The 15324-nt window shown below is 41.0% G+C and overlaps 3 protein-coding genes across 4 annotated transcripts in view; all 3 read right to left on the bottom strand.

The window, feature by feature from the left end:
• The window catches only part of LOC112139908 (NACHT, LRR and PYD domains-containing protein 12-like), a 249874-nt gene extending 236546 nt beyond the window's left edge, over positions 1–13328 (bottom strand). Inside the window, exons 1-4 of the mRNA XM_036214645.1 lie at positions 13098–13328; positions 10829–10972; positions 10641–10745; positions 10145–10223 (exon numbers count right to left, since the gene is read on the bottom strand). Of these exons, the coding sequence (XP_036070538.1) occupies positions 10145–10223; positions 10641–10745; positions 10829–10917 (273 nt within the window). The 5' untranslated portion in view covers positions 10918–10972; positions 13098–13328. The remainder of the gene's footprint in view (positions 1–10144; positions 10224–10640; positions 10746–10828; positions 10973–13097) is intronic.
• The window catches only part of LOC112139907 (NLR family CARD domain-containing protein 3-like), a 385294-nt gene that overhangs the window by 322391 nt on the left and 47579 nt on the right, over positions 1–15324 (bottom strand). The window lies entirely within an intron of this gene.
• LOC112145035 (NLR family CARD domain-containing protein 3) lies at positions 633–9837 on the bottom strand. The gene is given in 8 exon segments (XM_036216406.1): positions 633–691; positions 1625–2176; positions 2337–2383; positions 2695–2739; positions 6217–6390; positions 7572–7745; positions 7834–9631; positions 9785–9837. Coding segments are annotated over 8 exon segments (2886 nt in total). The 5' UTR covers positions 9822–9837.

The following is a 15324-nucleotide window of genomic DNA, read 5'->3' on the forward strand; positions in this document are numbered from 1 at the left end:
ATTGAATAATGGATCACTGCGAGGAAAAGAAAAAAAACATTAAAAGCAGGAATGTGATACTAATGTGAATGTAAATATAATAAAAATATTAAAATCATGGTTAGTATATTTATAGAATAGTTGTGTATGTACATTGACTGAAATGATTCAAATAAAAATGTGCTGGCAAGAGAGAGGAATGTGCAGACTGGCAATATGTTTTAGATGATAAAACCCTGTTTTCACAACATGTCTGATCTGTGGGATAAAATTCAGCTAAAGTCGAAAAGTATGCTCAAGTTTCTCACGCACTGAGAAGGTTTAAAATTCATTAGTTTGAGTAAAATCATCTCTCTCTTGTCTTTACCACCTATAATTAGGGCTTCAGTTTTTTCCTGGTTGAGCTGTAAGACATTTTCTGCCATCCATGACTTGATGTCTAAAATACAATTTAAGAGTGTTTATAGGTTCAAGGTCATCGGGAGACAAGGCGATGTAAAGCTGAGTATCATCAGCATAGCTGTGAAAGTCAACACTGTATCTTCTGATGATATCCCCAAGTGGTAATGTGTATAAATTAAAAAGTATTGGACCTAAGATTGACCCTTGGGGAATTCCACAACTCATTTAATGGATTTCACGTTTCATTGTTTTCATGGCACATGTGTGGTGTAGACCGCTAGCGTGTCATTGCCTTCTTGCAGTGCGACAACTAGAAAAGCAACAACAATGGAAGTCTCCCAGATGCTCGTCTTTTTCTTGCTTTACTTTCTGTACATTGTATATAACAGGAATTAAATATTGTTTGAAACAAGATTGCGGGCGGCAAAGAAGAATACCGCAATAAAGAGGAAAACAGAGATGCTAGCTTAGCGCTATATTGGTGCTTTCTAACGTCGTCATCACTTTCTGCCAATCAACGGGTGGCTACACAGTTTGATTCCACTTTTCAATGGACTTACAACAGATGAGGGCCCTCAAGAGGTACAGTTTGCAACTGTTATGACATTTGTCTAACTCCAGGATTGTTACCATACGTCTATGTTGAGTTCATTGAACAGCCTTAGACAGATCTGTCTCTCATAGTTGAAGTCTGTCTATAATTAAATCAAATCTCTTATCTTTTTAGTGGGACAACTTACACAACAGGTGACTAACTAAACACTCCTTAGCCCCACCGTAGGGTATTATAATACAGTTAGGACAATCCTGCATTAGTGTAGCAATTTATACTGCATTGGATTATAACCACAAATTTTCAAGTTCTTATCGTGATATTTTTTGGGTAATGCTATTTATGATATAACCTTCCTCTGAATTTGTGGTGAGATAAACAGGCAAATTAAAATTAATGTCATTTTGTCGAACTTTGTTACAAACTTAAAAGGGAGACAGATGTTCAACTTCTGTCTTCGGCTGTCTTTTATTTAAAACTTCTTTATGCGGATTTCCAAGGATTAGATTTAAACTTTTCAGGTCTAAAATAAAAACTTGGTGGTAGCTTGGACTGGAAATTGACAGAAAAACAACATTTGGATTTTGTAATAGCAGCAACCTGTCATCATGTTATTGAATGAAGAGACAGAAAAGTACAGATTGAACCCTTTGTTCCAGAGTTTTTTTCTGATGAGAACACAACCTTTACTCTGAACTTAACACAGAACCACTGAGGAACCAGACAAGAACCTAAACCCAAATCCAGGATACAGAGGTTCAGTGAATGTGGTGTTGAAGGTGTAGAGGTGGATCAGTGAGTCAGAAGACACTCTGAAGAAGGACAGACTCCCAGCAGGACAGTCCACATACACTGCTACTCTGTCAGAGGATGAGGAGGAGGAAGAGAAAGAGGAAGAGATGTATGTTTCTCTGTTATTGTGGCAGACAGCGTAACCACGATCATGAGTGCAGATCAGACTCCAGGAGTGATTGTTCCATCCAAACATACAGTCATCACTGTCTCCTTTTCTTCTGATTCCTCTGTAACTCACTGATATATAAACAATATTGCTCCATTCAACCTCCCAGTAACAGCGACCAGTCAGACCATCTCTGCACAGCAGCTGATACCAGTAATCAAATCTGTCAGGATGATCAGGATATGACTGAAGCTCCTCCTCAAAGGTCACCTTCCTGTTGTCGTCAGACAGTTTGAGGTTTCTGTTCACTGTGTTTGTGTCGATTGTGAGGCGACAGGAATCTGATGGAGAAACAAACACAATCCAGATGCAGTTATTGATCCATCATCTGATCATTGATGGACACATTGATGAAGACTCATGAATGAGTGATGAGACAGTATGAAGATGTTTGAATGTGAGCTTCTTTGTTGTTATGAATTAATTAAAAATCACACTTACACTTCCTCAGACCTGGAGTCAACCAGTGGACTCCAGCCGGCTCCACCCTGAAAAAATGAAGAGAGGGGGTCAGAGCACAGCCTCTTTAAGAATTCAAACATGGATGTTACATGTGACTCTCATCTTTATTGTTCTGTCCTTAGTTGTCTCATTCCAGCAGTTTGAAGGCTCTTTTCATGTAATCTCTATTGATGCGGCAGGGAGACAATACCATGTCATCTCTAAGGGAAGCTGCAGGACATTTTACATTTTACAAACCATTTCTATATTTAGAGTCAATAAAGGCCTAGAGATTTTGAACTGCTTACAACAATATTCCATCAAACATGAGCAGACTTTGTCAGCTTCTTAACATTACCTCTCTAAAGTCTGTGAATGAATCGTCTTTGTGTCTCCTTCACTGCTGCATTTTGGGAGAAAAAGAGAAAGTTTAAGGCAGAAATGGAGTTTTGAGAGGAAAAATAAAGACTGCTGAAACCAGAAACGGGACCAAGTCATTGTAAGTCACAAATACGTTTCAAGAATTTGTCCACAAGTCCTAAATCAAGACCCACAACTCTCATGTCTAAGTCCTACCATTGAATGTTTCCAGTCCTTTTGAGTCATTTTAACAGGAGAGTAATGATATTTCCACATACTGTGTATGCTTTTAGAAACTTTTCAAGAGTATTAGAGAATTAATTCTGAGCTCCTGCATTCCAACCTTAAAAATCCAAAATTATTTTTCTGGAATAAAAAAAACAAGTTTTTATTACCATTAGGGCTCCGAACACCTCATGATTTCCCAGGCGGAAGTAGAAGAGAAGAAACAGGCAAGAAACATTCAAAGGTACAGAAAGAACTGTTAACCAAAAAAAGGGTCGTAAACCCGAAAAGCTAGAAAACATTTAAGTAGGAATTGCTGGAACGTTAACTGACTCAATGACTTGACAGAGAAAGAGTCAAACGGAGGCCTTTGAATACCGTTGAACGCTGCTAGAGCAGAATGAGTAATTACACAGCACAGGTGAGTGGGATTAGAATCATGATACTCTGTTTTTGAACCACTTTAATTTCAATATCTCAAATTGTCTCGCCACCTGCAACCAGAGGCCTGATTTTCTCCCTCGACAATAGTCTAGTGCAGTGGTCCCCAACCACCGGGCCGCGGACCGGTACCGGGCCGCAGACCCATTGCCACCGGGCCGCGGAAGAATTTAGGGACTTTTTTTTTTTTTGAGTCAGAAATCTTTTATTTTGAAAATCAACCGGATTCTCTCGATTATACTGAGCGCTTAAAGCAGTCCAGCGGCGTGTCACACGAGAAAAGCTGCATGTGGAACCTTTCTCCGCGAATGGCTGGGAATAGGGCACGCGCGTAAGTGCAGCTTCGGCGCCGGAACTTTCTGCCAGACCTGCTGTTCAGCCTGCGCGCGAGGCTGCAGCGTTCTCTCCTTCTTAGAACGAGCGTAGCTAAATCGGTGGATAGTTTACATGCGAGCACATCTACTTATATTTGATTTATTCTACATCTCCTGTAATTTTCATGAGAAAAAACAATTAGCAGATACTGTTTTTTAATTCGCAAGCCTCCGTGCCGAAGAATTGAATGCTGGAACGGGAGGTCACGTGACCGAATCTAGCAAGCTGATTGGCTGCAATCAATGTGTACAGGCATACAGGAGCAGAATTCTGTGTGATTATTTGATATATTGACATTAATATTGATTTAATACTAAATTTAAATCAACTTAATTCTTGTAGTTCACTTGATTAGCTTTCCAACGATACCCTCCTTTTGTGGATTGGACAAATAATGAGAAAGTTACGACAATTTAAAGACTCTAATCTTTGTTTCTGTCACATAAATATCACTGTTTTGCTGTTTATTCAGGAATAAAATGATACCCTACTTTTGATCACTTAACTTGCCATAACTTTCTTATTCTTTGAGCTATCTTAATGATCTTTATACCGTTGGAATGGTCTCTTTCAGCCCTTTCCAGTGATATAAATATCAGAGCAATCAACCTAATTTGAAAATTTTTGTCACATACCTAGGCCAGCAACAGAAGAACAGACAGAAAACAGGTGATTCCCACACACCATACCTGTTTGCATAGATATCTGACTTTCCCGAACAAATCTAATCTTTAGAACGGTCATAGAAATGCTCAAACATGCTCGTCCATTCAGATACACATTTCAGAGTGCGCAGAGGGCGGTTCGGGGATGAGGTTTTTTTTTTTTGGTTCGGGAATGAGGAGAAAAGGAGGCAGTCACACGGCTCACGCAACTAAGCACGTGCAGGGGGAGGAATTAAATATTTTTTAGTTAAAATGTTGCACTTGAAGCTTTTGCTTTTCTGACATGACACAAAATTGAGAGCCGTTATGTGTTTTATCAATCCTCCATTATGCACAGATGTCAGATGACTGACGAGATCATTATTACATTTAAAGCAGTGGTCCCCGACCCCCGGGGTCATTTGTTACCGGGGCGCACAGAAAGAACAATTAATCTCTATCATCTTATTTTTTTTTAAATGTTTTATTTTGAAAAGTTACCAGATTTTCTCATTTACATCCTCACTTGACCCACGTCAAGGCCGCAACATGTCACATGATACATCCCGTTAAATTTAATCTCAAGATAGCAAAATGAGCAAAAAACAAACTTCTTTAGAAAGTTTGCATTGTGTTGGGGTAGAAACGATGTTGGTCATGTTATGTTCAGTTGTTGTTGTGACGTCATGAGGACCCAGCTAATAAAGTTGTACATGATAACACAGTGGATTAACGTCTTTAATTCCCCACCCCCCCTGGGCCGCGGAATAATTCCACACTGGCTGACCGGTCCACAGCCCCAAAAAGGTTGGGGACCACTGGTCTATGGGTTAGAGCCAGCAAACTAGATCGTATCTTGCCAGCACCCGACCACGTAGCCTACATATTTTATTTTCACCACTGCATTCTGTTTTCCTCTGATCGTGGCACAGACTTTAACAAAGACAGAGAGTGACAGAGACTTTGATGAAAATCTAGTAATTAAAAAAAAAACACAATTTCACAATTACCGTTTCCGTTAAATTATAATTATGCAAAAAAAACACAAACCAACTCACATGATAATTCATTCAAAAACACGGGAACAGATGTAAACAGTACTTTGATTTACAGCAGATACATTCATATTTTACCACGGCACTAGCACTTATCATCATCTATCAAAGGAGAAGTCGACGTCTTATTCATGCCATGGAATGAAAAGCTACATGGGAGTGGCTACGGAAAAACAGATTTAGTAAAATCATGGTTGGTGGTTTTTTTGATGAGCTGTGTAATGCTGTCAGACTTCTTGTGCCTTTGGCGCAGTGGTGCAGTCACTGTTGGTCACATGACCCATTGAATTTGAAACAAGTGTTACCATTGCAGTATTGCAAACTAAATCATTTTGATATGTCTCAAAAACCATGTCTTTTAAGTACAGATTTATTTCTAAATTGACGTGTTTCTATTATTCCAAATCCAATGAGTCCAATTTCATAGTCAATGGAAATGCAGCTCATGACAGCATACTTTTCAATACTTAGGTGTTGAAGAAAGTAGTAAGTCATTTCAGTCAAAAGGTTCAAGTCCAAATTGAGTCACAGGTTACTGCTGTTAAAGTCCAAGTCAAGTTGCAAGTCTTTTTGTACATTTTGTCAACTCGTGTCTAAAGTCATCAAATTCATGATTCAAGCCTGACTCCAGTCCAAGACATGAAACTCCAGTCCGCACCTCTGGCTGACATTAAACTAATCAGAGAATGTATAATGTCTAAGGCTGTGTGAAGAACAGAGAGCAGATCTGCAGCTCTTCCTCTTCAGTTAAACAAGGGTCTGCTTCAGATCTCTCCATACCTGAGAGTGTCCAGTCTCCAGTGTGGATCCTCCAGTGCAGCAGAAAGCAGCTTAATTCCAGCCTCTCCTGGATGATTGTAGCTCAGGTCCAGTTCTCTCAGATGGGAGGGGTTGGACTTCAGAGCTGGAGCCAGAGAAGCACAGCCTTCCTCTGTGATCAGACAACCTGACAGGCTGCAGACATACCGTAACACACAGAAAACAGTGTGAGAGAACTGCAGTGAAGCTGGTCCTTGTTAACAGTCTAGAACTGTCTACATTCATTATTTGTGTTTTCATGTGATCAAGGTTTCACACTGCAGAAATTGAACCGGCCAGAGCTTTACGTGGATCGACTGCCTCAATTTTTTCTTGAGTTTCACACACCCCACCCCCATTTTGTAGGCAACTTCCTGAACTGAGTTCTTCTAAAATCACGTTCAGGTTTATCAGGCAGAGAAAAGGCAGCAGCTGCTCTTTAACAGTGCCTTTGATAACAGGTGCTGCTTACAGTCACTTTCAATGTACAGAGATGTTCTGTGTTTGTTAACATGTACTGTAGATTGTTTGTACCAGCTGTAACTTTCTGACACAATGAACAGTTATTTAAGCTCATGTTGCTGTTGTCCATATCTTTAGAATATTGTTTTTTCTCTGGGCACCAAATAAATAGAGATTAAAAATTATTTATTTAAAGAGCAAGACAAATAAATGTAAGATTATATACTGTATATTTGTTTTCTTATTCAGGAAGAAATGAATTATCAAGACGTTTTATTTTGAACAGTTGCAGATCTGTCCTAAAGGGCTCGTGTGCAGTGGGCTAGCTGCTTATCTTTGTAACTGCAGAGTATCATTTGGCTTAGCTATTTTACAAACACACTGAAGAAAACAATTAGAGATGGAAAAGAAGCAAAAGCCACATTTTGCTTTATTTCATCAAGTCAAAAGAACAATTTTAACTAAAATGAATAAAACCATTTCTGACAGTTAATGGACGCAACATAAAAATTTTACCATAAAATAGAGCAACTTAGTTCTTCACAATTATTGGAAAACGGTTTTGATGTTATTATTTCTTGATTTTATGAAGAAACTAACACATGGACAAAATTTTGAAAAGAAAATTGAGTCTGTTGCATTTGCAGCTATTGTGTGAAAAATAAAATGCGTAATTGTCGTTTCACTTGTGGACTATTAATTAAAATTAAAACATAACTTAAAAAAATAAGAATTACTCCTATTTTAGCTATTTCCACCTCCTGGACTTAGCTCTTCCTTTTAGTTCTGGTGAGACAAGCATGCAATCATCAACCCAGATTGATCACTGTGCTTGATGTCTTATTAAATCAAATTATAAAACAAATAAATCTGACCTAAGTGTCTCCAGTTCGCACTGTGGACTTTCCAATCCAGCAAAAAGAAGCTTCACTCCTGAATCCTGCAGGTTGTTGTTACTCAGGTCGAGATCTCTGAGACTGGAGGAATGAGAACTGAGAACTAAGGCTAGAGCTGAACAGCTTCTCTCTGAGAGATTACAGCCACTCAGTCTGAAAAAAATAAAGACACCAATTATTGATTTTTTTTCCCCGTCATATTAATTTGTTCCCTAATGGTTATTTTCCTGAGAGTTCTTACAGAGCTTTGTTGGAGGCTTTGATCACCGGCAGCAGCCTCAGAAGAGCCTCCTCTGAAGCAGAGTATTTCTTCAGGTCAAACACTTCCAGATCTTCTTCTGATGACAGTAAGATGAAGACCAGAGCTGACCACTGAGCAGGAGACAGATCATCTGTGGAGAGACGTCCTGAACTCAGGAACTGTTGGATCTCCTCCACTAGTGAACCATCATTCAGTTCATTGAGACAGTGGAACAGGTTGATGCTTTTCTCTGCAGACAGATTCTCACTGATCTTCTCCTTGATGTACTGGACTGTTTCTTGATTGGTCTGTGAACAACTTCCTGTCTGTGTCAGCAGACCTTGAAGGAGATTCTGATTGGTCTGCAGTGAAAGACCCAGGAGGAAGCAGAGGAACAAGTCCAGGTGTCCATTTGGACTCTGTAAGGCCTTGTTCACAGCACTCTGGTAGAATTGGACTGAGGAGCTCTTAAAAAGAAATGAAAACCAAGACTTTTTCTGTTCTTCCTCCATGAGGTTGACTCCAGAGTTGACGAAGGTCAGGTGGACATGAAGAGCAGCCAGAAACTCCTGAACACTCAGATGGATGAAGCAGAACACCTTGTCCTGGTACAGTCCTCTCTCCTCTCTAAAGATCTGTGTGAACACTCCTGAATACACTGAGGCTGCTCTGATATCGATGCCACACTCTGTCAGGTCGGATTCATAGAAGATCAGGTTTCCTTTCTGCAGCTGCTCAAAAGCCAGTTTTCCCAGAGACTCCATCATCTTCCTGCTCTCTGGACTCCAGTGAGGATCTGTCTCAGCTCCTCCATCATACTTGATCTTCTTGACTTTGGCCTGAACCACCAGGAAGCGGATGTACATCTCAGTCAGGCTCTTGGGCAGCTCTCCTCCCTCTCTGCTCTTCAGCAGATCATCCAGAACTGCAGCAGTGATCCAGCAGAAGACTGGGATGCGGCACATGATGTGGAGGCTTCTGGATCTCTTGATGTGAGAGATGATCCTGCTGGCCTGCTTTTTATCTCTGAATCTCTTCCTGAAGTACTCCTCCTTCTGTGGATCATTGAACCCTCTGACCTCAGTCACCATGTCAACACACTCAGCAGGGATCTGATTGGCTGCTGCAGGTCGTGTGGTTATCCAGAGGTGAGCAGAGGGAAGCAGGTTCCCCCTGATGAGGTTTGTCAGCAGATCACCCACTGAGGTGGACTTTCTAGGGTCATCTAGGATCTGAGTCTTGTGGAAGGCCAGAGGAAGTCGACACTCATCCAGACCATCAAAGATGAAGATGATCTGGAAGTCTTCAAAGCTGCAGATTCCTGCTTCTTTGGTTTCAGGGAAGAAGTGATGAACAAGTTCCACCAAGCTGAACTTCTCCTCTTTCAGCACATTCAGCTCTCTGAAAGTGAATGGAAATATGAAGTGGATGTTCTGGTTGGCTTTGCCTTCAGCCCAGTCCAGAGTGAACTTCTGTGTTAAGACTGTTTTCCCAATGCCAGCCACTCCCTTTGTCATCACGGTTCTGATTGGTTCTTGTCTTCCAGCTGGGAGTTGAAAGAGCTCTTCTTGTCTGATGCTGGTTTCTGCTCTGTCTGCTTTCCTGGATGCTGCTTCAATCTGTCTGACCTCATGTTCTTCATTCAGCTCTCCAGTTCCTCCCTCTGTGATGTAGAGCTCTGTGTAGATCTCATTCAGAAGGGTTGGGTTTCCTGCTTTAGTGATTCCCTCAAACACACACTGGAACTTCTTCTTCAGACCAGATTGGACTTTATGTCGACAAACTGCAGTAGAAGGTCCTGAATGATGACAACAAACAAAGTTAATAAACTCCATGAAAAAAATCTGAATGATGAATGATGAATATTTAAATTCCATGTTGTTCCATGTGTTGAGACATTAATAATTCTTCTTTTATCCAGCAGGTGAAACCTTCAGAGAAATCCTCTTACTGCTCTGCAGTCGATCAGCCAGCTCCTCCTGCTTCATTCTCCTCAGGAAGTTCTCTGTGATCTTCATCAGTGACTCTCTGCTGCTCCTCTGTTCTTCATCTTCATCCTCCAGTTCCTCCTCATCCTCCCTCTGACTCAGAATCTTCTGGATCTTCTTCAGCTCCTTCTTCACAAAAGTAACAATGTTGTCCTCCAGCAGCTGCAACAGAATTCTAGATGAATGAGCCAATCAGAGTGAAGTCATGGAGCCAAACATCAGCTCCATGTTGGACACACTGACAATCCACTGGTCTACAAAGTGCAGCATGAAGATGACTGTGAACAGAATGATGGAAAAGTAGTTGTTGTTCATGTACAAACCAGAAATATGGAGTCCAGCTGTGTTTGATTCTGATGGACAGACTGACCACTGGGAGTCTCTGAGCTCTGCTGGTCCACTCTGTGGAGAGTCAGCATCAATCAGCTCCATTCTGTCTGTGCTGGAAGGTTTAAATCAAAATTGATTTGACTCAGGTCAGTTCAACAAGTCACAGTCAGGTTAATCAATAAGCAAGTCAGTTCAGATTTACTCAAATTTAAAATCCACAAAAACTCTGTTTACGGCAGTTTCATTCCTGGAAAGGGGAAAAAATAACCACATTGATGACAGATCTTACTCCTCTGAGAATATTTACTTTAAAGGGCCTATACCATTATTTTCTTTAGTCTTTTAGAGTAGACAATATCTATAAATATGATTACATTTTTGGCAACTAACATTCATTCCGAACTCACAGATGAATCAGAGTTCCAGCAAACTGAACTGTTGATGATCTGAACTATTATCCAGCCTCCTTTAAATTTGACATACACTTACTGTTCCACTCCTGAACTACTGTCTTTGAAGTTAATACCATAATCCTTTGACCTGTCACTCCTGAAGGACACACAGCTGGGTTCATATTCAGGTCCAGGTTGGTTCCTGTGAACAATGAAGGCTGTTGGTGTGAGTGCTGAGCTCTGACTTAGAGAAGAGTCCTGGACAGTTAGAGATGTCCATCTCACCTCTGAGCTTTGCTCTGGCTCCCATCTTCCCCACACATTGTGCTTTTAGAGGGAGGGGCTCCCTCCTGTGTGTCCTCACACTGATCCATGCTGCTGGATTCACTGGATCCACTGGATCAGCTCACACACACCTTCTACCTTCATCTGCAGAGGAAACACTCATCATCAGCTCTGATCCTCCTTCACTAACAGATCAGCTGCTCCTCCACTGATGGGCTCTTCTCTTGTGTTTCCTCTCAGGTTCAGGTGAATGCAGTCAGACAGCAGTGGGAGTCAGAGGAAGCTGCTGAACATCAGCTGCTGCACTTCTGCTCTCACTCCACCAGATGGAGACATGGAGCTGCAGTAGCAAACACTCCATGATGGAGAAACAATTCACTCATTTAGTCACTTTGAAAAAGACACAATAAACTTCCTGCAGATAAAAAAAGATGGGAATCAAACAATGAGGTGAATAGAATGAAAGACTTGCATTATTCCTCTGACTGAGATGTAAAAACAAGCAGAGAACTGCAGGCTGATCAATTCAAAAGAGTTCTAGATTTGTGGTTGGAGGTTCTTGTCCATGCTGCTCTTTGAAACTTTATCAGTGCTCAGTGATTGAGATCAACAATCTGTCAATCTGACAGCTTGAAGCTCCGCTCCTCCCCCATGTTGCTGTCAGGTGTTGTCGGGTTTCTTCTTGAACTCGGTCTATCTCATTGTCTGTATATAAGAACTGCACTGAGCAACCCCCCCCCCACACTTCCGTGTTCCAAATAGGAAGTACCAGTGGGTTGCAAAAAGGCCAAAGTCCCATTGAATTCCATTGAGAAACAGTGATTTCTCAGTCATTTTATGTGCATTATTAAAGTGGAAGCTGCTTACATCCTGCGGTCTTGTGGTAGAGGCGTGGAAAGAACAGGGAACTCACAATAAACTCGAGCCATCCTGGCTCGAGAAGTCCAGTATTTTGGTCTGTCTTTATCTTGGGTTCAGGAAGAAACCTGACACCATAAGAGAGGGGCGGAGCTACAAGCTGTCAGATTGACAGATTGTTGATCTCAATGACAGAAAAGTGAGGTCTTGTGAACTTTTATTTTGTAAGGAAACATTTAGAAGCTGATTTTATGTCTACTGAAAATGTGCAGCTTTATCAAGCAGTTGGAGCATACTCACTATGAGGGTTAGCTTAAGGTGGCGGCACACATAGTTGCTCATAGCCAGGTTCTTGAATGGCAGGTGTTCTGTTTGGATGGTTTTCACGTATGCCTTGAGCGCATTCAGTTGGGCTGATCACATCTACAGCCGACACGAACTCCTTAAAATCGGATTACGTTATGGTGGATGTGTAACAAACAGGTTTATCTGCTTGCACAAGATTCTGGTGGAAGTAGGCAAGAGCCTCATCCCTTTGTGGCTTCCTATTCCATCAAAGGGGACACACAGGTGGCTTAGAAGGAGGACGTAGGGCTGCAGAGCTGGTGTGCTACCCAGGCTACAGAGGCAGCCGCTCAAACTCCTGCTCCCCAGCTTATTCCTCTTGAATGCCAGATCTCTTCCAAACAAGATGGATGAACTGAGGCTACAAAGCGCGACAAGCAACACTATCACGGAAACCTGGCTGTACTACTCAACTCTGTATTAAGCTATTGAGCCACACTGGAAACTTACCGAAGCGCAGATGTGAGCAGATCATGGCAGTTCATTTGTCTTTGCCTGATTGTTGACAAAGATTATATGAACTGAAAAGGTTTGTGGAATTCAGTTTCTGCAAGTTTGTACACGTCCAGGCAGAGTGAAATAGCCTGAGGATGTTGATGGTTTCTGAGGTTTCTCTCATGCTGTCTATGTTGGATCCTGCAGGTTTGTATCTACTTGCTTCTAAATCGGATCTGAAACAGTTAAATCCTCCGCTTTCAGTCATTTTCTCATACAGACACGCACAAACTTGCTTTATGTGTCATATACTGTTACTAAAGAAAAAACACCTGGCTGAGCCAAAGGGAGAGGTCTAACTGTTTCTTGGAATTAGTTCCTCCAGTTCCTGTAAATGAGAATTATATTATGATAATGTTTAAATGTTATTGCATTCTCGCACTGTACAATTAAATTAAGAAAATTATCGGTCAGACTCAGAAACAGAGAGAACACTAGTTTTAGTCCTTTCATGCTCAACAATGCCCCTTAACAACCAAATTGTTGTCCTTGTTGTCACATCTTCCTCACAGAAGAACATGTCACTGCCTTCATCGTGAGTGGAGAAACAACAGAAAACACAAAGACTTACTGTGAAGAAGAAAATGAAAGTTGGAGCCTCTCTGACTGTCCCCTCCTGCTCTGTCTGCCCTGATATGGAAGAAAACTCTCAACTTTCTCATTCCTGATTCAAGAACACCTGAACAGAGCTCCGCCCTGTTTGCGAAGATTAATTTACTCTCCTAGCCGTAATCAGAAACCTGAGTTTGATGATATGAAAGAGAGAGAGAGAGACCTTGCGTGTTCTTCAGTCTGATATCAGATTTCTGACATCTAATTTCTAGATAAAAGTCTGAAGACAGAATAATAGAATAGAATGCAACTCAAATACTAAAAATCACAGGTAAACTAAACACCAAAGTTCTTCATCAAGCTGCAGCATGAAACATAAATAAAAAAGACAAGATTTCGTGTAAATATTCTTGTTACAGGTCAGATTTTTGGTCATTAAAATCTCCTTCCATGATGTGTGGACAAATTAATGGGTGTGTCTGTGAAAACGTAAAATAGCGAAATATAAAACGTGAATAAGCAGGGGAACACTATATGTTTAATCAAACTTTATTTATAAAAAAACACTTCTTATACTTGTGCAGCTCGAAGAGCTTTACAGTTAAAAATAGAAACAGACAATAAATGAATAATTATAAAAGACAGAAATTCAGCCCACCATTTTCCCTCCATTACCACATACAAGCAATGACCCTGCAAACAATGAATACTTAAAGTAAATTCCAGAGGTGGGGACTCGAGTCACGACTCCGACTCCTGGTGATGAGCATTGCCTTGTTTTCTCCAAGGACAATGCCTGCCATTCACTCCAAAGGTTTTATTTTGGTCTGGTTTCTCATGGTCTGGGAGTCATTCAGGCAACTTCTGGCAAACTCCAGATGGGCTTCCATGTGCTTTTTAGTAAGAAGGAGCTTCCATCTGGCCACTCTACCATTCAGGCCGGATTGGTGTGGTGTTGCAGAGATGGCTGTCTTTCTGGAAGGTTCTCCCCTTTCCACAAAGGAACACTGGAGCTCTGACAAAGGGACAATTGGGTTATTGGGACCTTATCCCCTAAACACTCCACTTAGATGGTCAGCCAGATCTAGGAAGAGTCCCGGTGGTTCCAAAGTTCTCCCACTTATGGATGACAGAGGCCACTGTGCTCATTGGAGCATTCAAGGCAGCAGAAATGTCTCTGGACCCTTCCTCAAGACACTTCTGTCTCGGAGGTCTACAGACAATTGCTTTTTCTTCATGCTTTGTTTGTTCTTTGATATGTTGGGACCTCCTGTAGACAGGGTCGTACCGGTCCAAATCATGTCCAATGCACTGGAAGTGACCTCATGTTGGTCTCAATGAAGCTACTGAAACTTCTCATTAGTGGAAACAGAATAATCCTCAGCTCACTTTGAAACTTCACAGCAAAGGCTGTGAATATAGTAAGTATGTACATGTCATTTTCAGGTTTTTTACTTGTAATATATTTCAAGAGAACTTTTATCACATTGTCACTATGTTTTTTTTTTTTTTTTTTAAAGAATTTTTCAGGTAAAACAGTGCCTCACCATAGATTTTTGCCCTCACCTTAGGGACAACTAAAGGTCTGCGATGGTTCGTACTTTAAAAGAAGTTAACGTAAATAATAAGAAGGTTCAAGTCCGTTAAAACATTTATAAAACATTAAAAGAATCTTAAAATCAATCCTGAAATGCATAAGGAGCCAATGCTGCGATTTTAAAATGCATGTAATGTGTTCCCTCCCCCTGGTCCTCGTCAGAACTCATGTCACTAAGTTCTGCAATAATTATAAACTAGCAAAAAAAATGTTTTGGTAAACCAGACATTACAGTAATTTAAACAACTAAAAATAAAAGCATGCATCAGCTGTCAGGATTCTGTGCTTAGGTTTTGTCCGATTACTGTCAGTCTCACCATGTTCAGGTAAATCATCCACAGCTGCCTTCATTTAGTTAATCAACCTCAGTCTATTTAAGTGTCTGGTTTCTTCTCCCCTCATTGTCAAGTCATCTACTCTGTTACCTTTTTGTTGCCCCCATGGCTTTGTCTTGTTTTGGTTAATTTATTAAGTGCTTTAAGTTGCTGTCACCAAGCCTGCTCTCCTGCATTTGGGTTCTTCTCCACACTACTCTGACAAAAAAAGACAAAAAGCTCCCTCAAGCTCTCACAGGAACAATGAAAAACACTGCACTGCCTAGTGATGGGATAATGATGCCTCAAGGAGTGTATTGACACATTACACAAAC

Source organism: Oryzias melastigma, linkage group LG2 (genome assembly GCF_002922805.2).
Source record: "Oryzias melastigma strain HK-1 linkage group LG2, ASM292280v2, whole genome shotgun sequence".
NCBI lineage: Eukaryota > Metazoa > Chordata > Actinopteri > Beloniformes > Adrianichthyidae > Oryzias > Oryzias melastigma.